Source organism: Ursus maritimus, unplaced genomic scaffold (genome assembly GCF_017311325.1).
Source record: "Ursus maritimus isolate PB19 unplaced genomic scaffold, ASM1731132v1 scaffold_10, whole genome shotgun sequence".
NCBI lineage: Eukaryota > Metazoa > Chordata > Mammalia > Carnivora > Ursidae > Ursus > Ursus maritimus.
This window is the reverse complement of record NW_024423344.1, coordinates 1,483,769-1,509,293: the sequence shown is the minus strand read 5'-3', so window position 1 is coordinate 1,509,293 and position 25,525 is coordinate 1,483,769. Positions and strand designations below refer to the sequence as shown.

Genomic DNA, 25,525 nt, shown 5'->3' with positions numbered 1-25,525 from the left:
AAAACACAGTCCAGATCAAACTTTAAATTTGTCTGTATTCCCCTTTATTCCCTTATATTCACATATATTTGTTATCTTGAAATTATAGATATAATTTTATGTTCTTTGTCATTAAATTTGGAAAGCATTTTCAAATGTTTTTTGGTCTAGTAATAAGTAGTGCTGCAGCTGATGCCTTTATACGCATGGGTGGATGCCTTTGGATTATTTTTTAAAGAAAAATCCCAGTGACTGTGATTTACTGGATCAAAGGTTGAAAACACTCCAGTTATATGTGTGTGTGTGTGTATTTTTTTTTTTTTATAATTTATTCCCCCAGAAGGATATTACTATGGCAGTGTACGAATATGTAAGCTTTGTTGAAATTTCAGGAACTTCAGATATTAGCAACTTAAATAATTTAGTAAATGTAAAATGGTAGTTTTGCTTTAAGTTGATGGTGCTCTTACTTAAATTGGATTATGTATTTATCTGATAACTTTATTGTTGGATTCTTTGAGCTAATTATTATGCCAGTGTTAATAGATAAGGAAGTACTATCTGAGAGGTTAAAGGAGTTTTCTCAACTGGCACAGCTTAAAGGGAGAAAATCTAGTTGTCAGAAAATAAATGTGTTTTTTTCTTCTTTTTTGTGGAAGAAAATGTAATGCATATTTTTACATTATTATGTATGATAATTTGTCCCTGATTTAAGAGCAGCTGATCTGTAAAACCATGACAAAATTTTTACAGGATATACTGGATAGACTTTCTTGGGGAATTAATGATTGTAGTACACTTTCCACATTTTGGCTTATGGAAGCATTTCCCCTTAGGAATATAAGTAGATTGTATATTTTTAGTGTCTACTAGGTTTCTCCAGCTAAAGCAATTATCTGATTGTTTTATGGTTCTCAATTTTTGTATAGTGGAGTAAACTAGGGTGCTTCAAAAAAAATACTGATGTCTACATCCCAAGAGATTTTGATTTAATTGATCTGGTTAAAAGGTACTTAGGTGTTCTAATGAGCAGTTAAGGTTGACAGCTAATGGTCTCCATGTTTGAAATCATTGTAGTAATTTTTGATGGTTTTTAAGGTAGCTGAGTGGTTTTAGGCATTTTGTTGGAATTCCCTGGTCACTACCTTACCCTAGCCGGATGGTTATAATACGTTTATTATCTGTCTGAATCTTTTTCTTTGACATAAGTAATACATAATTCAGTCTGTTTTCAGTCACTAAAATGGGGAAGATAATATTTACCTTGTTAGGGTTATGATGCCTGCTTTGTTATGGTTATATTATTAGGGTTATTGGCACATAGAATAACTGTAACTGTTAGTATTTTGTTAATAAGTTCTTGATATAGTGATTTATTAAGAAATATTCAGTTGAGGTGATTTATATTCACATTAGAAATTTCAGATAAAGTGATGAGAGAAGGGGGAAGTAGAAGAACCAATAATTGTGCCATCCAGAGTATTTTAGTATTTTTTAATCCATGCTTATATGCACATATAATTTGGTAGGATATTAAAAAGATTTTTAGTACATGGGCAAAACAAATTTACTTTTTCTAATCTTATACTACTCTGGAACCCCCCTGTTCTTGATGATGGGGCAAGGATTGGTGACTGTGGGAATGCTCATCTTGTTTAAAATAATCTTGTTAGTATCAGAATTCACCCCTTTCCCCCCCTACAAGAATTCTCTCTTTGCCTTTTTGTAAGAAGTTGACTTTGTGTGGGAGGAATCTTAAGCTAATTGTACTGGGAGGAATATTGTTTGGAAGTTAAACAGTATCCTATTATTCTTAATGTTTGTTCTGGTTCTTATGTGCCCTCTGCTCATGTCTCCCAAGGCATATTTTTGGACTTTACATTTGTGGCTGAAAAAATTTCAAATTTGAAAGAATGTATATGAAAATATAGCTATCATTTATTTTGTTTTTAATATGTTCCAGGCCTTACATTAAAACAATTGCTACCCGTTTAAATTTCTTAACATGAGGATAAATTTTATTATTCTTTTCATACATACAAAGAAACGGGTCCAGAAAAGATACTAATTTGATTAATTACACAGCTTATAATCTTTCATTATAAAATGATATAATAGACAAAGAGGCTAGGTGCACGAGTATGAATAAGTTACTAAATATATTGCCAGCAGTAGAGAATCTATATGATTATAGATTTAAAAAATACAGAAAGGGAAGGTAAAAATATTAATGTGCAATCACTATTTTATAGATCTCATGAGGCGTCAAGAAGAACTCAGACGCTTGGAAGAACTCAGAAACCAAGAGTTACAAAAACGGAAGCAAATACAACTGAGGTAAAAGAACATCATTGTAATATATATGTGAATATATATAGTTTTCATTGTGTTTTTAATAAAATTCCCTACTGCCTATTATAAACAGGTTGTACAAGTTGGAAAATACAGGAGAAAATAACAAAATTGTCTTTTTTTTTTTTTCTGTACTTTGGGAATTACTCTACAGATTAGCATAATTCTTTGGTATTATGATTTTTTTTAAAGCTGATTATGGACACTTTGCATTCACAGAACTTACATAAGGTTCTTAGGTATTACATGTAACTTGTAAGAATGCACTGTGATTTACTGGATCATTTTTCTAGAGATGGACATATTTGAACTGTTATTAGTTTTAATTTTCCCATGTGTGTAACATTACTGTGAATGCTTTTATACATTTTTGTGCTTCTGATAATTCTCTTAAAAAAGATTTGTGGAAGTGGAATACATGATAAAGGGGGGGGTATAGGTATTTAAAATCTCAGTATAAAATAGACAACTGTGATGGTCAACTTAAAATCTTCTAGGTTAAATAAGGACTTTGGGGAGTAATTGATTCAAGGTACATAAATAAAAATTAACGGCTTTTCTTGAACTAACAATATTTAATTGTGAAATCTAATGAGATAAATGTTACAAGTTGTTAAAAATCATAATAATTAGGAAATGTTATGAACAAAGCTATGGTAGATTAAAGCAAACAAATTTTTTTACTTAAAGTTCTTAAAATTAATTTTAGAGAGAGAAAAAGAGCAAGTGTGCGGTGGAGGGTCATAGGGAGAGAAGGAATCTCAGGCTCCCCGCTGAGTGTGGAGTGTGCCATGGGGCTGAATCTCAGGACCTTGAGGTCATGACCTGAGCTAAAACCAAGAGTTGGATGCTTAACTAACTGCTCCACCCAGGTGCCCCAAAGTTTTGTTTTTAATTTTTTTAAGATTTTATTTATTCATTTGAGACAGAGAGAGCATGAGCAGGGAGAGAGGGAGAGGGAGAAGCAGACACCCGCTGAGCCAGGGGCCCTGCTTAACCATCTGAGCCACCCAGGCGTTCCTCAGAGTTTTGTTTTTTAAAGTGTTATAAAAGTAGGGGCGCCTGGGGGGCGCAGTCGTTAAGCGTCTGCCTTCCGCTCAGGGCGTGATCCCCGCTCAGGGCGTGATCCCGGCGTTCTGGGATCGAGCCCCACATCAGGCTCCTCCGCTGTGAGCCTGCTTCTTCCTCTCCCACTCCCCCTGCTTGTGTTCCCTCTCTCGCTGGCTGTCTCTCTCTGTCGAATAAATAAATAAAATCTTTAAAAAAAAAACCAAACTGTAAGGGTGGAGCCCAGCACCTGAGCTTAATCTTCCAGGTGATTGGTATGCATCATAAAGTTTGAGAACCACTATTACATAAAATTCCCTATATGATCTCCTTACACAAGGGACCTTTTCCCAATTTCTTTGTCATTGTTTCTTTCCTTTTTATGTAAGTATGTTAAAGTCTGTTTTACTTGTACAAAGAAAAGGAAACCTTCTCTCCCAAATATAAAACTGACTTCATATTTCCTTTGTATTTATACTTGACAGCTAGGCTTTTAGAATTAGTACTCTGCTCTTTACTTGCCGAAAGTAAATAATTTAAGCAAACAATGTGGGAGAACCCCTAAGATGGCATTAAAAAACCCATATAAATAAATGGCTAGCTCAGTCAGTAGAGCATGCAACTAGATCTTGGGGTTGTCAGTTCGAGCCCCACATTGAGTGTAGAGATTACTTAAAAATAAAGTCCTTAAAAAACAAACAAATGAACATAATTGCGTTGCAAGTGAATAACATTAACACTCTGAAAGGGGATGGGGAAGAAAGTAAGGAACCTAAATAACTGGAAAACACTATCTTGACACTATAGGCCAATTACAAGAAAAGCAAGATATTTTGTAATCTAGTTAATGTGTTTCTCACAGGGATATGGGTTAGTTCTGAAACTACTTTTTGTATGTACTTCTTCCCCACTTTGATCAGGTCTTCAATGAAAAGAATGTATATACTTTTTTGAGTGAACAAGTTAGTAAATATACATAATGAAACGCAGGTTTCTTGTTGGAGAAAGAAAAAAAAGGCTAAAACTAAAATGAATCCTGTGGTGTTGAATTGGAATTAGGGGTATCAGTAGAACTCAGTGGTATTTAAGTTAGAGAAGTATAGATGTGTGTATATATGTGGGTTCACATACATAGATAATTTCATAACTCCTGTCTACCTAGAAGCAGTGATGAGATATCTCAGTAACCATGACCTCATATATAGGGCCCCAATTCTTGTTTCAAACACCATTCTCTAATAAAAGGAACCAGGGCTTTGTGGAGACGTGGTTGATTCCTGGACTAAAAAGTCCAGGATGAGCCTGGAATGTTGTGCCAAGAAATAAGAAAGTACAGGTGTTGTACCTCTGATACCCTGTAGGTTCGGTACCAGACCACTGGAGTAAAGCAAATATCGCAGTAAGGTGTATCAAATGAATTTTTTGGCTTCCCAGTGCATATAAAAGTTATGTTTACACTATATTATAGTGTAACAAGTGTGCAAGAGCATTATGTCTAAAAAAAATGTACAGACGTTAATGAAAAAAATACTTATTGATAAAAAGTGCTAGCCATCATCTGAGCTTCCAGTGAGTTGTAATCTTTTTGTTGGTGGATGGTCTTCCCTTGATGTTGATGGCTGCTGACTGATCAGGGTGGTGGTTGCTGAAGTTGGAAAGGCTGTGGCAGTTTTCGACTCTCTTTCACAAACAATTTCTCTGTAGCGTACGATGCTGTTTGATAGCATTTTACCCACAGAACTTTCAGAATAGGAATCCTCTCGAACCCTCTCATATAGACATTATCTTGGAGATAACTGCAGATTCAGATCTAGACCAGTGCTGTAAAGTGAATATCACAATAAAGTGTGTCAAATGAATTCTTTGGTTTCCCAGTACATATAAGTTATATTTACACCTATACACTATATTAAGTGTGAAATAAGCATTATGTTTTTAAAAACGTGCATGCCTTAATTAAAAAAAAAAAACTTTACTGATCAGGTTGGTGGTTGCTGAAGGTTGGGGTGGTTGTGGCAGTTTCTTAAAATAAGATGATACTGAAATTTGCTGCATGAACAGTCTTCCTTGCAGGAAGGATTTTTCTTTAGCATGTGGTGCTGTTTGATACCATTTTACACACAGTAGAACTTCTTTCAAAATTGGTGGAAGATCAGTCCTCTCAAACCCTGCTGATGTGTTATCAACTACGTTTATGTAATAACGCTAAGTTGTTTGTTGTCATTTCAACAATCTTCACAGCATCTTCACCAGGAGTAGATTCCATCTCAAGAAACCACTTTCTTTGCACATGCATAGAAGCAGCTCCTCATCTGTTAAAGTTTTATCATAGGATTGCAGCAGTGTGGTCCCATCTTCAGGCCCCACTTCTAGTTTGCTTGCTGTTTCCACCACATCTGCAGTTACTTCCTCCACTGATGTCTCGAACCCCTCAGCTGAAAGGCATCCATGAGGGTTAGATTGGAATCAGCTTCATCCAAGCTCCTGTTAATGTTGATAGTTAGACCTCTTCCCATGAAGCACAAATGTTCTTAATGGCATCTAGAATGGTGAATCCTTTCTAGAAATTTCTCATTTTACTTAGCCCAGATCCATCAGAGGAATCACTATCTAAGGCAGCTATAACCTTATGAAATGTATTTATTAAATAATAAGACTTGAAAGTTGAAATTGCTCCTTGACGTGTGGGCTGCAGAATGGATGTTGTGTCAGCAGGCATGAAAACAACATTAATCTTGTTTTATATCGCCATCAGACCTCTTGGGTGACCAGGTGCATTGTCAATGAGGAGCAGTATTTTGAAAGCAATCTTTTTTTTCTTTCTGATCAGTAGATCTCAGCAGTGGGCTTAAAATATTCAGTAAACCACGTTGTAATTAGATGTGCTATCATCCAGGCTTCTTTGTTCTATGCGTAGAGCACAGGCAGAGTGGATTGAGCACAATTCTTAAGGGCCCTGGGATTTTTAGAATGGTCGGTGAGCATTGGCTTCATCTTCAGGTCACCAAGGCTGCGTTAGCCCCTAACAAGACAGTCAGCCTGTCCTTTGAATCCAGGTATTGACTTCTCCTCTATGGCTATGAATGTCCTCGATGGCGTCTTCTTCCAGTAAGGTTATTTAATCTACATTGAAAATCTGTTGTTTAGTGTACCCACCTTCATTAATCATCTGAGCTAGATCTTTTGGGTGACTTAAGCTTCTGCATCAGCACTTGCTGTTGCACCTTGTATTTTTATGTTATAGAGATGGCTTCTTTCCTTAAACCTGATGACCCAGCCTTGGCTAGTTCAGACTTTTTTCCTGCAGCTTCCTCACCTCTCTCAGCCTTTATAGAATCGAAGAGAGTTAAGGCCTTGCTCTAGATTAGGTTTTGGTTTAAGGGACTGTTGTGGATGGTTTGATCTTCTATGCAGACTACTTAAAAGTCCTCCATTTCAGCAACAAGGCTGCTTTGTTATTTCTTACCATTTGTATGTTCACTGGAGTGGCACTTTCAGTTTCCTTGAAGAACTTTTCCTTTGCATTCACAACTTGGCTAACTGCTTGGTGCAAGAGGCCTAGCTTTTGGCCTTTTTCGGCTTTTGGTGTGACTTCCTCACTAAGCTTAATCATTTCTAGCTTTTGATTTAAAGTGAGAGGCATGCAACTCTTCACTTGAACACTTCAGAGACCATTCTAGGACTACGCATTGGCCTAATTTCAGTATTGTTCTGTCTCAGGGAGTAGGGAGGCCCAAGGAGAAGGAGACAGATGAAAAGAGAAAGATGGGGGGAATGGCTTGTTAATGGAGCAGTTAGAACACACATAGTATTAATTGATAATGTTTGGTCTTATATGAGTGTGGTTTGTGATGTCTCAAAACAATTACAGTAGCAAGCAACATCAAAGATCACACATCACCATTTACATTTGTAAATGTAATAATAATAAAATATTGTGATAATTACCTACCAAAATGTGACACAGACACACAAAGTGAGCTAACGCTTTTGGAAAAAATGGGGCCAGTAGACCTGCTTGATGAAGAGTTGCCCCAAATCTTCAATTTGTAAAAAAAAAAAAACAGAAAAGCCCACTGTATCTGAAGTGCACAGTATAGTAAAGCTGAATAAAATTAAGTAGCCTGTACTAAAAAAAGATGGGGCATATTGAAAGTACACAGGAGGCAAACTGAAGGTGCTCCTGAATGGCCAATGTTGGAACAGTTTATAGTATTACATTTTAAACTGTAGAATAAAGTGTACATATCCATGAGTCCATACTGATAGAAGTAAAATTATTGAATAAATAAATGAAAGTGAATGGACAACTGTTCCTTATAGTAGAATTCCAGTTCATCAGTATGGAAGGAATGAGAGAAAATCACCAGTGGGACAAACACTGTGGTAATAATTGTTACAGACAAGATTTACTGATGGGTGTACAAGGTTTTGCCAAAACTTGAGAAACACAATTTGCATACTTATTTGTATTAGGTACAAATGGAAAAATAGTAAATTTAGTGGAGAAGCGACAGACACCACCATTACCAAGTATTAAGGTGCATATCACCTGTAATAAGACATTGATATCAGGAACTGCTTGATATGATCCAGACAGAGGGATACATTGTCATTTCTGTGGACTTTTTGGCCAAAAATTATAACCTCAGGCTAGTCCATGAGGAACCACAACGTGAACCCAGATTGAAAGACATTGTACAAAATAATCCGTTCTCTTTAAAAGAGTGTCAAGTTCATTCTGAAGCTAGTGGGGAGGAAGGTGTGCTGAGCGCCTAGGCTGGAGACCGTGGCCTGGCTCTGTGCACATAGTAGACCTCTCCTGCCAGGCTGGCAGGTCAGGGTGGCAAGTGCTAGACACTTGACTATGGCAGCAGGTGGACAGGCTTCTGCCTCGGCTGGGCATGGTACCCCCTGAGAACCTGCTGTCCTACAGGTCCAGTCCAGGTTCTGGCAATCAGTGACAGAGCAGGGCTCCAATGGCCTGGGTACCCCCAGTAGCACCAGGCCTGCATTCCCGGAATGCCCCAAGCTTTCCAGTGCCATGGCCTGGGTATTGCACTGGCATATCATGATGGAGCTAGGAATATGATCTGCAGGAGGAAGGAGAGGTGTACAAGATGATGGAACAGAAGATGAAGGAAGAGCCGGAGAGAAGGAAGAAAAAGGAGTTGGGAGAGAGAGTCACTAGAGGAGACCAAGGAACACATCCTGAAGTTGCAGGAGAAACTTTCTGCCCTACAGGAAGAGAAGCCACTAGCTTTTCTTGAAGCTCAAGAAAAATTTTGCATGAGGTTGTGCCTGGCCACTTGTAGTCCACCCCTACAGAGGTCCTCCAGCCTCATGGTGCCTTGTACTTACAAAAGCAGATGAAACATGGTAACCAGCAGACTGGACTTCCTCCCTGTGTCCCACGAATCCAACTTCTGGACTCCTTGCCTCCCCGCTGCTTCCTCCTGCAGATGCAGCTGGCAGGAAAGTCAGGCTTTGCCTTTTCTGCTGCACCTGCAGATACAATCAACAGAAGGTCTGGCTTTGCAGCTACCAACTAACTAGGCCCTTGGCTCTCAGCATATCCAAAACCTGTGATTCTACCACAAATGAGATTTTATTTTCAACCTCACTTCCACCCCCTGCTGTGGGTGAGGATCCCAGTCTGCCCCAGGGCCAGGTTAGTGAGACCTGTCTGCCACTGGAAAAGAAAAAATGTCAATTTCATGAAAGACCAAGAAAGACTGAATGTGTCTAGGAGCTTACACTAATAATTGTCAGGTATATCCTGTAAATAAAACTACAGCAGTTAAACTGAAGAAATACAGCTGATTGAGTCTACTACCATACAAGACAGCTTTAATTGTTAACAAACCAGATAGCTTGGACTCTGCTTTTTCATTTCACCTTAGAAGATTGACAAAACTGGTTTTAGAAAGTATATTTTGAGGAAATAATTTATTTGTAGTATACAAGTTTCCAGTTTCCTTTCAGTGCTAAAAGTAAGTTATTTTTCTCATGGGTCACTTAATTTTTCGGAGGCTATGGCAGTGAAGAAGGAAGACAAGGGATGATGAGCTGGTTCAAGCTGTGACTTGGCCACTTAGTAGTTCGTTTATTTCTTCATTCTCTTACCACCCTTCTGCTTACTCATCTATCCATCTACCCATTCTTTCCCTTTTTTATGTCATTAAACATAAAGGTCTTATGTACTGAGCCCAGCAATAGGTGTGGAGAGCACAGTGCTAACGGAATAAAGAGTAGCAGGACATTTTTGTCCATTAGTTATATTATAGATTAGTTTCTAGATCTTGTTCATTTTTCAAAATCCTACAAAAATATATGAGATCTGACAATAATTAGTGGTTCAAATTAAGTTGTAAAATTGAGGTTTTATCAGTTTCCAATTAATTATAACATGAAGGATGTTAAAATTTGTCACACTTTCTTAGTTCCATTTGTAAATGTTACCTAGGAAGTTACCTATCCTTTACCTGAAGAGACATTAAATATATATATAAAGATACTCATTAAAGCATCTTGTGAAATAGAAAAAATTAAAAGCGTACATATATATAATAGGGAATATTTCTGAATATTGTCTATAAGTTCAGATTATGGAATTGTCATTGAATAGAAATGTATATTGTCAGTGTGGTATCAACTTATTTCAAAACAAAGTAGAAATACTTGAATTTATAGACAAAGTAATGGAAGGAAAAAATAACTGTTTTAAGTGATTTTACCTTTTTACTCCTGATTTGTAAATCTTTTCTCACATTTTATCAGAAAAAAGTTGCTTTAACAATGGGAGTACCTTACAAATTTTGTTTAAAATATTTTATTTGGTTTTTATTTTGAAATGTTATAGCAGTACACATATAAAACAAAACTCAATGATACATTATATATGTAAAGCAAAAAAGTTAATGGTCCTGTTTCCCAGATTATTCCCAGTATGACATAAACTTTTTCTACCACCCCTCTGTGCTCATAAAAATGATTTTTAAAATGAATAATAGGAATCCTGTTTTTTACTTGCTTTCTTACTGACAGCTGTATTTTAGATACTCTTTTGTGTCAGTGAATGCAAATGTGCCTTCGTAACAGTTTTGTGTTCCTTGGCATCAATGAGCCATACTTGTTTCCCATTTATAATTGATTGTGCCTTCAACCTTTTGCCTTTAATTAATGTCACAGTGTATATCTGTGTACATATATCCTTGCACATTTGTATATTTCTATTAGTTTATTGGAAATGGACTAGCCCATTTAAAATTCTATTACATGTTGTAAGTTATCCCTGAACAAGGCCTTTGTTGCAATTCTGAAGACCAGAAAAACTTGGAAAACCAAAAGCTTTTTCATGTATCATTTAGTGGCAGGATCTGATGTGAGACTATTTGATGATAAAACCTGACCTGCATTTATGTTGGGTTCATGTCAGATCTTTACTATTTTCACAGAAGTGAATGTTCATCTTCCTGCAGAAATACGAGTGTGGTTGATTACTGGGTCCTGTCCCAGATCCTGTTAGTGATATTAGTATATGGACCTTTTTTGAAATCGGGAAAAATCAGTTTCAAGTAATAGTGTAGTTTTTGAATACGGGATTTTTACCTGTACCTATGTACGTTTTCAGCTGTGTGAATATGAAAATACTTCCTTTACCGTAAAATTTATGAGTGTGTTAATGTCCAAGAAGTGGATTAACCACTTTATTTGAATATTCAATTTACCTGAATAGAAATGTATATTGGGGACTTAGACAAAAGTCTCAAAATAGTCTAGATTTTGCTTAAAATCCCTTAGGAACATTGTTACTTTGTGGTCTGACCCAGACTCCTCTAATAGCTGGGTTTTCTGCTGTCTGTGGAAAATATCACCATTTTTTTTAGTTCATGGACTTGTGTTTAGGGGAAGCATTATACAGGATACAGGCTATCTTGAAATTTGAGTATTACACTTAGTACAGGAAAGTACTTGTAAGAGCAACCTAGAAAATGAGACTTAATGAGAGGGCATCAGTATTACATAGTCTTCACTATTGAAATTATTATTATTTTTTTTAATGATTTTTTATTATATTATGTTAGTCACCATACAGTACATCCCCGGTTTTCGATGTAAGGCTCGATGATTCATTAGTTGTGTATAACACCCAGTGCACCATGCAATACGTGCCCTCCTTACTACCCATCACCGGTCTATCCCATTCCCCCACCCCCCTCCCCTCTGAAGTCCTCAGTTTGTTTCTCATAGTCCATAGTCTCTCATGTTTCATTCCCCCTTCTGATTACCCCCCCTTTCTTTATCCCTTTCTTCCCCTACCGATCATCCTAGTTCTTATGTTCCATAGATGAGAGAAATCATATGATAGTTGTCTTTCTCTGCTTGACTTATTTCACTTAGCATTATCTCCTCCAGTGCTGTCCATGTTGTAGCAAATGTTGAGAACTCGTTCTTTCTGATAGCTGAGTAATATTCCATTGTATATATGGACCACAACTTCTTAATCCAGTCATCTGTTGAAGGGCATCTCGGCTCCTTCCACGATATAGCTATTGTGGACATTGCTGCTATGAACATTGGGGTGCATATGGCCCTTCTCTTCACTACGTCTGTATCTTTGGGGTAAATACCCAGTAGTGCAATGGCTGGATCATAGGGTAGCTCAATTTTTAACTTTTTAAGGGACCTCCACACTGTTTTCCAGAGTGGCTGTACCAACTTGCATTCCCACCAACAATGTAGGAGGGATCCCCTTTCTCCACATCCTCTCCAACAATTGTTGTTTCTTGCCTTATCTATTTTTGCCATTCTAACTGGCGTAAGGTGGTATCTCAGTGTGGTTTTGATTTGAATTTCCTTGATGGCTAATGATTTTGAACATTTTTTCATGTGTCTGTTAGCCATTTGTATGTCTTCATTGGAAAAGTGTCTGTTCATATCTTCTGCCCATTTTTTGATTTGTTTATTTGTTTCTCGTGTACTGAGTTTGAGAAGTTCTTTGTAGATCTTGGATACCAGTCCTTTATCTGTAGTGTCATTTGCAAATATATTCTCCCATTCCGTGGGCTGCCTCTTAGTTTTTCTGACTGAAATTATTTTTTGTTTTTGAGTAGAGGGCATATATACTTGAATTTGCATTGACATAAGTGCCAATATAATGTGAGTCTATTCAATATTATTTTGTGGGTTTTTTCTCTTAATTATAAGTAATTACTGACTTATTTGTATTTCTGCACACATACATAGTTCAATATTTTTTTCTCCCACATACCTCTAGGGCTGAGGTTGGCATACTTTTTCTGGGAGAGGGCTAAATAGTAAACATTTTAGGCTTTGCAGGTTGTATGGTCTTTGTCTCAACTACTTAGAACTGCTTTGAGTAAATGATTGTCTTATAAAATTTAATTTACAAAAACAGATGGTAGGCTGACACCTGTTCAGAGGTTTTCCTCAGTGGGTTGATAAAATGGGGGAGAGAGGGTTTGTTAAGAGTTCCTTTGACACACAATAGATTTTTTTGACTAGGCAGTGTTATTCTTCATAGTGGCTTATTTCAGGATTGGTTCTGAGTGCCTTTAAGAACTCTGTTATGCCAGCGATAGATCCCAGGCTTTTCTCTTTATACAGCAATAGAGTACATGTTTAAGCTTTTGGACTCCTGATTGCTTGACTATAAGCATATTAGCTATCTTAGTTACATATTATTACTCTGTTTTTTCATTTATCCTAGTTACTTTATTTCTTTGGGTTATTTGATTTATTAAAGGCTTAGAGCAAACTAGAAGAAGGAAAGTAAATCTAGTAAGTCAGTCATCATTTATAGATTTTGTATAAAGTAACGTGTAAATGATTTTGTTTTACCTGAAATAAAATACTTGATTATGGCTTACATGTCAACCATGCTGAAATTTTTATTTAAAAAACTTCAGACATGAGGAAGAGCATCGCCGCCGTGAGGAAGAAATGATCCGACACAGAGAACAGGAGGAACTGAGGCGACAACAGGAGGGCTTTAAGCCAAACTATATGGAAAATGTAAGTAAAATACTAGTTAACTAAAATTATTTTATATTGTCGGGTATACAATGCATATTTAGAATTCTTTGGATATTGGTTTATATAATACATTTTTTAATCTTTCTGAATTTGTCATGTTTGTTTATGTTAAACTAATGATTTTCTTAACCTCTTACAGGTAATAAAGGTAGTTTCTGAAGATACTATTAATGTTTTATGAAAAGGATGTTAAATTTTTCTCCATTTATATCTTTTTTTAATATATGGTTCTAAATTAGAACTCTTGATAAATCTATCATCTCTACTTGGTTGGTTTTCAACACTTATTGATACTAAAAATTCTTCACCTGAAAGAAAAATAAATTCTCTGGCTGGTTCAGTCGGAGGAGCATGCAGCTCTTGATCTTGGGGTCGTGAGTTCAAGCCCCATGTTGAGTGTAGAGATGATTTAAATAAACTTAAAAAAAAATGAAATAAAAATTCTTTATATTGGAAGATTTTAGATATATACAAATGTAGACCAGTATGTGCTTATCACCCAACCATGACAGTTACCAACACACAGCTGCATCTTATCACCTTTAGGTATACCTACTTTCCTGAATTATTTTTATTAAATTCCTGACTTTATATGATTTCATTAATAAGTATTTCTGTATGTATCCCTAGAAGGTAAGGACTCTTTTTAAAAAATATCTTTGTCATATCTTAAAAATTGTCACTTCTTTAATATTAACTAGTAAAAGCCCACATTTGCCCAGGTTTATAAAGGTTTTTATTTTGTTTATGGTTGATTCAAATTGGCTTGATAAATCCAGTGTTTTTAGTCTCTAGGTTTTGTCTTCACCTTTTAAATTTTTTCCTTAATTCTTTAAGAAACAGACCCTTGTTGTTGAACTTATCCTTGTAGTGATGTTTAACAAGTTTCTCTATCTCTGAATTTCTTATAAACTGGAGTTAGTTCTAAAGATTTGGTCTGAATCAGGTTTTTGTTTTGGGCAGGCAAAATGGTATGGCAAACAAGGATACTTCAAATATGTTAAAATCCCCAAGTTCTTAATGTGAACTAATGAACAGTCTTATTATTCACCTTAGATGAATGCTATTTTAACGGCCATTATTCTGAAAAATACTTACTAGTGTTTTTTTCCCTAGCTATTCAAAAGTTATGATTCTTTTAATAAGTTTCTGAGACTAAAAGTAGTAATTCACGTCAGTGACTCTTTTGCTGACCTTCTCTGTCCCCATTCTTCTGTCCCTAGAAAAATTTTTAAACTTTGTTTCTAAAAAAGAATACACACGGTAAAATACATCCTAACTTGTATAATAACAAGAAATTTTTATCTTAGCTTGCATCAAGTAAATATTCTTTGACTAAAAATTATGTGGCATTTAAATTCATTTAGAGAAGTTTATTATTTATAAGTTATACTAATGGTTTAATTTAATTGATTTTTAAATTCCATCACCAAATAGTTGAGTTTTCATTGCAAATTTTCTTCTAATTTCTAGCATCGTTTTTGCAGTTCTCTTTTTCCTTCTTGGATGCATAGTGTTTGCTTATGACCTATTTTAAAAGTGGTCTTAGGTCTTTTGGTTGTTACATGTAAACATAAATCTGTTGGATTTATCAATGTGAGGATGTTTTATGATGTTATGAAAGAATGTGGAATTAAAATTTTTTTGGCCCATATTTTGAAAACTAGTGACTAAGTTTTTATTTTCAAATATAATCAAGATGTAAACCACATATGATACATTTCCTAGGGAAACTTTATTTCATTCCATTGAGGATTAGGAAGTTATTCCTTGTCCTTTTATGTACCTGAATATTTCTTTTCCTAAAGTGCTTGCTTATGTCAAAGTTGGTCGAATTAGCTTTCTTAATTTTTTTTTTGGCATAAACTTCACATTCGTGGAGCACATTTGTAGCTATTTGTAATGTCATATACATAAATCATTTAGGGGACTAGAAGGAAATGATTAAGTAAAATGTATTCTGCTGTTACATTTAAGTTGGCTATATCATAAATTTGTTTACAGACTCTTTAGTCTTTGGAATTATTTCATAATTTTCTTAAACTCATACCAGTTTTTTTTATATTTGTTCAGTGGCATTTAATATAGGTATAATTAATGAAGGACAGATTTTAATTTTACTTTTCTATTCAAAAATTATTTGGAAATGTTGCTACAATTTAAAATTGAAACACTGCAAATTCTTATTTTAATTTTAAAACATTTGTATGTTTAAAATTAATTTTATGGTAGGTAAAATTTTATAAATTACCAGTGAACTTTGAGAATAAATGAATTACATATTTAAAATATTCATGGTGGGTTTTTTGAAGTACTTCAAAAATAGATCATTTATTGGTTCACCAGATTATACTCTTAGAAAATGTAGATGATATATTTTAATATTAAGATATCTTTGTTTTCAAGTAGTTAAAATATGTTTTATACTTGAAGCATCATAAAATTAATTTGTCTAGAGCAGAAGTCAGCAAATTATTGTCTGGGACCAGTGTGCTGAGTTTCATACCACTCTACCACAGACCTAAGAGTGGTGTTTACATTTTAGAGAGTTGATGGATAAGGAAAATAAAAGAATACTAGAATATGTATACCTCACAAAACCTAAGATACTTACTTTTTGACCCTGTACAGAAAAAGTTTGCTGAACGCTGGGCTGGAGAGTTGGTGCTGGGTTTTTTTGTTTGTTTTTTGTTTCTCTTTCTGTTTTTAATTAATATTCTTGTTTGGCCACAAAGTTATTATAACCTTAATTTTCTGAAGAGGAACCATATTTAAAGTAGTATGTAACAATGGAATTAAATATTTAGGGGAAATACAGCTTTTGCCAGATTTTTAGATTTTTTGATACTAGAAATTATGGATAGACAAAAGTTTTTCATCATTTTGGTATCAGTTTTATTTGGTTCCTAGCTTCATAATGCTTCTTAATATAAGCTAATCAAGCACTAAAGAAATATTAACAAAAGCTCTAAAGGTCTTGAATATTTTGTGTTAATAGAAGAAACATTGAGGTAATTGTTGTATCAGTTACTTTTCATTTACTTTGAAAACTGTCTTTGGAAAAAATTGTTAAATTTAATGTTTGTTTTTGTTTTTAAAAGCTTTGAAATTAGGCCCTCTTATGTGCTTTCTCTTTTTTTCACTGTTCAGTTTAAAGGGAGGAATCAAATGGTAAGTGTTCAGCTTGCCCAAGTAGTAAGAGTAATTAGTATAAAGCAGATTTACTTGGTTTAGGATGCCACCTCTCATTTCTTTCTAATATTCCTATTAGAAATATTCCAACACAAATAATAGTATGGACTTTGAACTATAAAATAAAAACTGATTTCCATATTTTGTGTCTTGAAAAATAATTTTTTTAAATGTAATAAAATATGAGGGAAAACACATCATGTCTGGTCATGTTTTTCTTTGTTAATCTTCAACTTTATCACAATTTTATGACATGAATATATTTTTAAGAGTTTCAAGGATATGTCAGCACTTCTTCAACTAGAAGTTGTCATTTTTATTTCATACCTTATTCTTAGAAGAAGTCAGGCTCTTTGATAATAGCTCTGGTAATTATAAATTAAACATGTTAATTTTCACTCCTATAGCATAGTGTATTTTTGACAACCATAACAATGTATGTATTTTAATGCTGTGTCTTAAATACATTTAGGTTTATCTTCACCTTTACCATAATGTAGAGTGTAATATTGAACCATTTTCTTGATAGTACTTACTAGGTTGAAATTTTTTATTTACCATAATTTTATAGCTTTTGGACACATCACAATAAGTTACATAATGTTAGTGTAAAAAATTTATGAGATTGTCTCTTATGATTTTCCTGTGATTGTTTTTATATTAGGTTGCTCCACTTACTATCGACTAAGTAGTTTAAACATTTTAGTACTGCAGCATACCAGTCTTTACCTGTGGATTCAATTTGCGTTGGAGTAAAGTGGAGATTTTAATTAGGGTATTTTTTACTTCAGTTTTCTTCGAGTAAACTTTGCTTTCTTGGGAAAATGATAATATTATAAAAACACCTAATTGTCATTAAGCTTTAGTAGTTGTATCAAGTAGTTATAAAATACTTTGTTTAGGTAAATTGGGGCAGTGTTTATATGGGATGCTATTTTGTTTTAAAACTTCAGGAGTTTCGTTTGTTTTTTTAGAAGTTTGTTTTTGGTGTAAATATTAATGTTTGGTTTTTAGTGAATAAAAGAATAGCCCTTCAGATCTGTTTCAAAATATATACATGAATTGATACTGAAGAATTTTTATTTTTGTTTGAGTATGTGGGAATAGCCCTGGATATTTAAACACATGTGCATAATAAACCTGGAAATAAATGTGTATTATATGCTAAGGCAAGAATTTGATTCAGTTATGTTTCTTTGTCAGAGTAGGCCATTGTAGCTACCCAGTATATTATATAGTGAGGCCAAGAGTATTAAGGAGATGTAGCCAGAGGCTAAGGGTATAATGCCTCTTTCACGGTAGTGTTTTTCAAATAGTGCATAATAAACATTCAGGGAGAGTTTTAAAAATGTAAGGTTTTTCCCTTAGGTCTCCAACCTACAAACTGATTTGTTTCATGATTACAGTAGAATCTGATGTATTCTCCATTAATCACATTTTTGGCTAAATTTAGTAGTTTTCAGCCTTTGCAGCACATCTTTGTAACTTAAAAAAGAAAAATGTCTGAGTTCAATTCACCAAATATTTTTGATACAGTGTGTCTGAGTTGGAGCCATGGGATCTGCATTTTAAGAAGCTCTTCAGTCTGTTTACTTTCATTAGCTAAAATAGAAGACCTTGGCCATATGTTGAAATGAGACATAGTTGAAATAGTGAAATAAGATTAGTAGTAGTTAAATTTTTTACGGAACCTGGGAGTTTGAAGGGAGGGCTCAGAGTACGTCAACATGGAGGATAGGATTCGTACACTTAACAATGGAAGTAGCACAACATTCTATGTGAATAGTGCTCTGTGGGATTTTGGTGTGACAACTTTTAGTTAAGCTTTCAGCCTATATGTGGAGGACGTATTGTCTCAAATGATGCATTAACTTTCTGTTTTTTAAGTATTTCATCTAGACTGGGGGTTGACAGACTGGGGTAAGCCTGGCCAAATCTGAACACTGCCTGTTTTTGAAACAGTTTTATTGGAACACAGTTGTCCTTATGTTTTGATTATGGCTGCTTTGTCCAGAAGTGGTAGATTGACTAGTCATGACACAACTCTGTGAGATTATCAAGACTCTCTGGGCTGCTAAGCCTGAAATACACACTGTCTGGCCCTTCACCAAAAATGTTTGCCCACCCCTGGTCTAGGTCCAGTGTGAGAGTTAGGAGTAATCTATAAAAAGTGACTCATGTTAACCAAACTCAAAGAGTTTGTGAATTAAAATGCAACTTTATTAATTAATATGTTTTTTTCCAGTGGTTTTAGAAGGCTCATTGAACAGAGCACCTCATATTCTAGAATCAAGGTTCCTGAAGAATCCAAGTTAGTGTCCTGAAGGTTTATTGGTAGTCATGATTATAAATCAGAGCAAAAATTATTGAAAGAACTGATAAAGCATCACTGCCGCATAGCTGATTATCTAGAGTTTTCAAATGTTTTCTTAGTAGAGACATAAAGCATTGTTCTTTCATTGTTACCCTTTCTTGATCAGTATTGCCAGATTTAGCCTGTTTAATCAGTCATTTCTTTGTTAGTCTTTTTTTCTGCTTCTGGAGTGGGCATTGTTTCTTTTCTCTGACTTAATTATAACCCAGCTTTCCCTGATGTGCCATGTACAAAACTCAAAACAGAAACTTGAGCCAGTAATAAAATTTCATTAATAGGTGCTGGCAGAGAGAAATGACCCTAATCATTAATTACTAACGAGTAGGTACAAATACATTTTCTGAAATGATTTTTGAATTTTTGAGAGAAGTTGCCATTTTGTGGTTTCCACCTGGCCATTACTTATCTTTCTATAAATTATTTAGCTCTAACAAGTGATTTGATTGTATTGCAGAAGAAGATTGTTTTTTGGAAGTTTGAACACCTGAAGCATTCAAACAAAGGACATAATTCACAAAGAATTTTTATAGCATCTTCATTATTCTGTGTAAATAACTGAAGAATTATTTGCTGTAGGGTTTGTTGTCAGATTTAGGTTTGACTTTCTGGGCAGCTTAGTGTAATGGCAGCCCAGTTCCAGTGATTTGGATATGATGATAAAGATCAAAATTGATTATATCAGTTATATTGCAGTGGTTTCCCGTATACTGCTCTAGTTGTGCCCAGATTTTTATTAACGTTTTCATTTATTTATTTACTAAAATAATGTGTTTCTTACAGTGAGCCAGGAACTTTTCTGGATATTTGGGATGGAGAATAATTGGAATTAGATTTTTGTAATCAAGTGAAAACAAAAATCAGTAGCTATTTACATTTGTAAAGTTTTCATATCCTTTGGAAGTGATCTTTAGGGATTTTGACAGCTGGGAGTATTTGGATTGAACATATGTATCAGTCTTAACCAGCTGTGGAAATCTTTGACCACTTCACTTCTCTTTGAAACTTCTCAAAGGATTTTTTAATAGTTTTAGTAATAACTAATCATATGTAGGAGAACACAACAATTTTCATTCAAACTGGGACAACTGAATGTGGGTACTATTTAAAGTTACTTTTTTTTTTTTTAAACAGCAGGCAGAAAACAGGCTGTCTCAGGCAAAGCAGCGTGTATGGTTGTTCCAATCGTATGTTATGATTATAAATAAGTTTTGTCATTCATATTTAAAAGACTTCCAAATGATTCCAAAGGGAAATGCTTACTGAGTCTCCCTTAAACTCTGTACACACTTTACCCAAAGATACTTTATTGTACTTAATTATTTCTGTGTCATATTAGAGGACTAGTATCTTTTTTTTTCTTACCTTCCATTAGTGTTTCAGAGAGTCTTATAATCCAGGAAAATTTCTGTATCTCTTTTCTCCTCCTGGACAATGTACTCAGTGCATGCATAACCTTCTCTGACTGTGCACCTCAGCTGTATCATTTTCAGTATGATTCTTTTTTAGTACTTAACCACATTGCATTCTAATTTTTTTTCTGACTTTGTTGCCAACTAATTTAGCTCTTTGAATTTTTTGAGTTTGAGAGTCTTGTATTTGTCATATTGTAGTTACTTAGACAAAAATTGGGAGAATTAAATAGTTATTTGGCGTCCTGTTTTTCAGTGTTAGTGCTGCTCAGTCATATGATTTTCACTGTTCTATATGGGTCACCATACTTTGGTATTTATTGAATATTAATGTCTCAGATGTCAAACATCTGTAGTTTTGAAACATATGTGGTATTAAGACTGTTGATATATTTTTGTAGACTTTATAATGGAATCACATAATGAAGAGTAAATTTTTAAAAATAGTCAAATAACAATTTTTTGTGTTTGGTTTTCAGCACACCTAACTTTTCAATATTTGGATCGCACTTGAATATTCCATCTGAGTGTTAGACTTACAGGAAGATTTAGAGGTTTCTATTTAGTAAGAAAATTTGGTCACTGTTCTACTGTTTCAGAACAGAGTGCTGAGTACCATGGAGGACACAGAAGTGAAGCAAGCTCAGGGTCAGGTCTTTGAGGATTGTAGAGTATTAAAGGTATAGAGTATCTATGTAGACAGAGGTACAGCTAAAACATTTTGAGAGTTTGGAGAAAGATTCTGTGCTAGGGAGTATGAAGTGTGCATTGAGTATCCTCAGCACTGTTGTGGAACTTATTTTGGATTTTTTTTTCTTAACTGGTATGATTGGTTTGTTAATCCACTGTGTTGTAGGTATACATCATGTATTTTCATTTGAAATGGTAAGTTCTTCTAATCTATTTTATTTGGAATGGTAAGATCTTTCACCTAATGTTTACCTTTCTTGAGGGGTTGGAGAAGAGGAAAGTCAAGATTGGCAAATAGAAATGTTCGCCTAAAGTAAACACTTTTTGAGATGTCACATATGTGTGATATAAATAATAAGAATTTTTAGGTATTAAATAATTAAAAAGAGTCTAGGAAAACACAAAAATTTAACTTCTTCTGTTTTTATGACTTCTTAATGTTCTACTTAGAGCCCCCCTCAAACAGAAGTAGTTCTACAAGGTAATTATGTAAAAAAAAATTTTTTTTTAGGTCAGTCTCCATCTAATATCTTCTTTACTTTGTATTGAGGACATGAAGGTCTGTAGTATCACCTGAAATGTCAGAGTTTTATACCAAATCAGACTAAATAAATGTGAATGTTAATATCTCTGTGTAGTTATTATCTGTTAGTGATGGGGGTAGGAACTTGGGTTTGTGAGCATGCTCTGCTGATGAAATGCATTTATTTCTGTTTAAAATTTCAAGTAATTGAAAGTATATGGGTAAGTTTGCCTATACTTTGTCTTACGATATCCTGCACTATATTGTACACCACGTTTCAAATTCTTTGTTTCCTGGTTGTAAATTTACCATGTTTCTCACAAAGTAACTTCTTCATTTGGCCTATTACTGCTTTTTAAAATTCTGCTTTTAAACCATTAACATGTTTATTATGGTAGTTTCCCTTATAATTGTGTATTTTAAACATTTGGATTTTATTTAGTTACCATTTCAATATTTTTAGAATTACTATAATTGTGCCTGTTGCTTTAAGTTATCTACTTAGGAAAAATACATAATTTGTTAAAATGTCAAAGCTTCTGCCATACTACTAAAACAATTTGTTTAATGCCCAGTATCACGAACAAAAAGATTCCCCGTTAAATACATACTTTAATTCTTCATACATTAGAGCGCATGTGCTTTTGTTTGCTCCTTCTACTGCTTTCTTCTGTTGATAGGGCCGATTTGGCATTTCTTCTTGTACAGTTTATATTTGTCCTTTTGTTTCATCTCTCATACCTTGGTCTGGCCAGTCATGATAGTTGTTTTGACTTTGTTAAGGAAATGTACTGGTTAAGAGGTTATGGGTGAAGAAATGCAAACCAGTTACCAGGATACTATTCAAAATATCGTGTTTGTGCTGTAGCTGATACCATCGTGGCTGATTTCTTTAAGAGTTTAGGATAAAATAACTAAATTTGAAGAATAAATATTCTTAATCAATTTCAGTTTTTAAGAGCATCTCTTCAGAGTTTGCCATGACAATTGAAAAGTGATGATGATAATGGTAATTTTGAAAATGTCCCTTGGGTATATGATTAAAAATATTCTCAGTTGAATATGAATTTGTTTAAAAAATTAATTTAAAATACTTATTCCCTTCGGTCTCTTGATACATGTTGATTTTATGTAATTAGATTTAATTAATCTTCAGTTAGAAAACTACCCTAGTTTTTAAAAAGCTCCAGTTAATTCCTGAATTTGACAGTGATACCAGAATAATCTTTTAAAGGTACCCAAACCAGGCTTTAAAAATACATTGAGTGAATCTAGATTAAGAGGTATTTGTCTTGAGGTTAATGAATATAGTGAGCTAAGTTGTAAGTCCCCCTACTTATATTTGTTGTTTCCTCTCATTTCTGACTTGAAATTTAACAAGTAACAAATTTTTATTATTCGTGACTAAAACTTGTAGTGTATAAATTCATATATATAATTGATTATTGAAAAAGAAACATTAAACAATTTTAATAGGGACGCCTGGGTGGCTCAGTTGGTTAAGCATCTGCTTTCAGCTCAGGTCGTGATCCCAGGACTCTGGGATCTAGTTGCACATTGGGCTCCGTGCTCAGCAGGGAGCCTGCTTCTCCCTCTGCCTGCCGCTCCCCCTGCTTGTGCTTTCTCTCTCTCTGTCTTCTTTTCTTTCTTTCTTTCTTTCTTTCTTTCTTTCTTTCCTTCTGACAAGGAAATAAATAAAAATTTTAATGGACTAATTTTTAGAGTAGTTTTAGATTCATAGCAGAATTGAGCCAAAGATAGAGATTTCCCATATATCTCTTTCCCCCAACATACATCCAGACTCCTTCACTATCAAAATGACACATCCTTATCACCAAAAGACCACAGTTTATGTTAGGGTTTACTCTGGGTGTGGACATTCTGTGGACTTTTGACAAATGTATAATGATGTGTACCCATCATTTCGGTATGCATAATAGTTCACGGCCTTAAAAATCCTCTGTCCTCTGCCTTTCGTCCCTTTCTCCTTCCTAATCCTCAGCAACCACTGATTCTGTTACTGTCTTTATAGTTTTGCCTTTTCCAGAATGTCACGTAGTTGGAATCATATAATATGTAGCCTTTTCATATCGACTTTTGGTAATAAGCATTTAAGGTTACTGTGTGTCTTTTCATGGCTTGATAGCTTGTTTATTTTTAGTGCGAAATAATGTCTCATTGTCTGGATGTAACACAGTTTGTTTATCCATTCACATACTGAAGGACATGTTGGTTGTTTCCAGGTTTTGGCAGTTATGAAAAAGCTGCTATAAACATCCATCTGCAGGTTTTTGTGTAGTCATAAGTTTTCAGCTCCTTTGTGTAAATACCAAGGAGTATGGTTGCTGGATTGTATATATGTAAGAGTATCTTTAGTTTTGTAAGAAACTGTTAAATTGTCTTCCAAAGTAAATATGCCATTTATAATCCCTATCAGCGGTGAATGAGAATTCCTATTTCTCTACATCCTTGTCAGCGCTACATATTGTTAGTGTTTAGAATTTTGGCCATTCTAATTGGTGTGTTGTGTTATCTCATTGTTGTCTTAATTTGCAATTCCCCAGTGATAGATGGTGTAAAATTTCATTTTAACAGTCATAAAACTGAGGAACATTTCCCCAGTATTCATGGGTGCAGATATCATGGAATGCATGTATTCGAATTGAGGGTAAAAAAACCATCATAGATTGTATTTATTGAAAGATTGTCTTAGGTTGCCTAAAACATACTCCCTCCCCCCCGCCCTGGGTCTAGTAGTAGTATGGTTTGGAAATTATTATTTTTAATTACTTGAAATAAAAATGTTAAGTCTTCCAAGCATTCTCTGTTCATGTTTGAAAGTTTGTATGCTATTATTTATATCAGTGGGAACATGTCTTACTTCCTTTTTTAGTTTAAATTTACTTCATTTTTATTAAGAAAAGATTACTTTATTGATTCATACCCTTCAGTATTGTAACACTTTTTAAATGAGTGAGTAATTTTTGGCAAAGAGGCCTACCTTTTATTTTGAAATTTTTTTCTTTATACCTATTTTCTTAATATTTCATGTAATTGATTCTCTTCCATTTTTTACTTCCACGTATGCTCTGTTTGTTAGATAGTATTTCAGCTGCTAGTAGTTTAATTTCTCTCTTGAAAGTTTGACTAGCTATCTAATAATCTTTATTCTTTCATGTAAACATTTCTAGTGAAGGAAAAGACGTTTCCAAGTACTAAATATATTTTTAGAAATCCTTAATTATAAAAAGGTTGAATCTTGTTACTTCCCAGAACTTAAGACATTTCTCTAGAATTGTATTTCCTTTAGTAGATTTAAATGTTCTGTGTCAGTATTTTTACATCAGGAATTTTAGCATTTCTTTACCAAGACATTGAACCCAGATGGTACATGGTAATCCTTTGACAGTCCCTTAGAGGCTTCTTCAGAAATGTACGTGAAAGATACATACAGATTAAAGAACGATGATCGTGGTCATTAAGTCTGCATTCATTCAAACAGGAATTTAGATTAATCAGTGTCAATGAATATATCTTTATCATTGATTACAGAATGTTTCGGTTGACATTATGTTGTCATTATTTATGTAGTTCACTGTTTTCTAAACCTCTAAATTCATATCATACTTTATTTTAGCCTTATCTTTGTGTACTATGTGAATCCTTAAAATTTGGTTATCTAAAAAAATAAACTACAGTATCTTTAAATTCACAGGTTGTTATTTTGAGTATTAAGTATTGAAGGAAAGATCCTATTCTACGTAAAATGATGTCAAGTTTTGCACTGGTTTAGTTACTTTACATTAGCGTAGATTTTCTACTTTTATTTTCATGAGCAAATACTGACTGGAACTTAAAAGCATTGGTTCTTAAACTTTCAGGTTTTGAAATTTTCTTACA

General features: G+C 34.2%; 1 protein-coding gene across 1 annotated transcript in view; it reads left to right on the top strand.

Moving 5' to 3' along the window:
• PSPC1 (paraspeckle component 1) overlaps nt 1-25,525 on the top strand; it is a 71,529-nt gene that overhangs the window by 34,685 nt on the left and 11,319 nt on the right. Inside the window, exons 5-6 of the mRNA XM_008692106.2 lie at nt 2,232-2,316; nt 13,311-13,416. Of these exons, the coding sequence (XP_008690328.2) occupies nt 2,232-2,316; nt 13,311-13,416 (191 nt within the window). The remainder of the gene's footprint in view (nt 1-2,231; nt 2,317-13,310; nt 13,417-25,525) is intronic.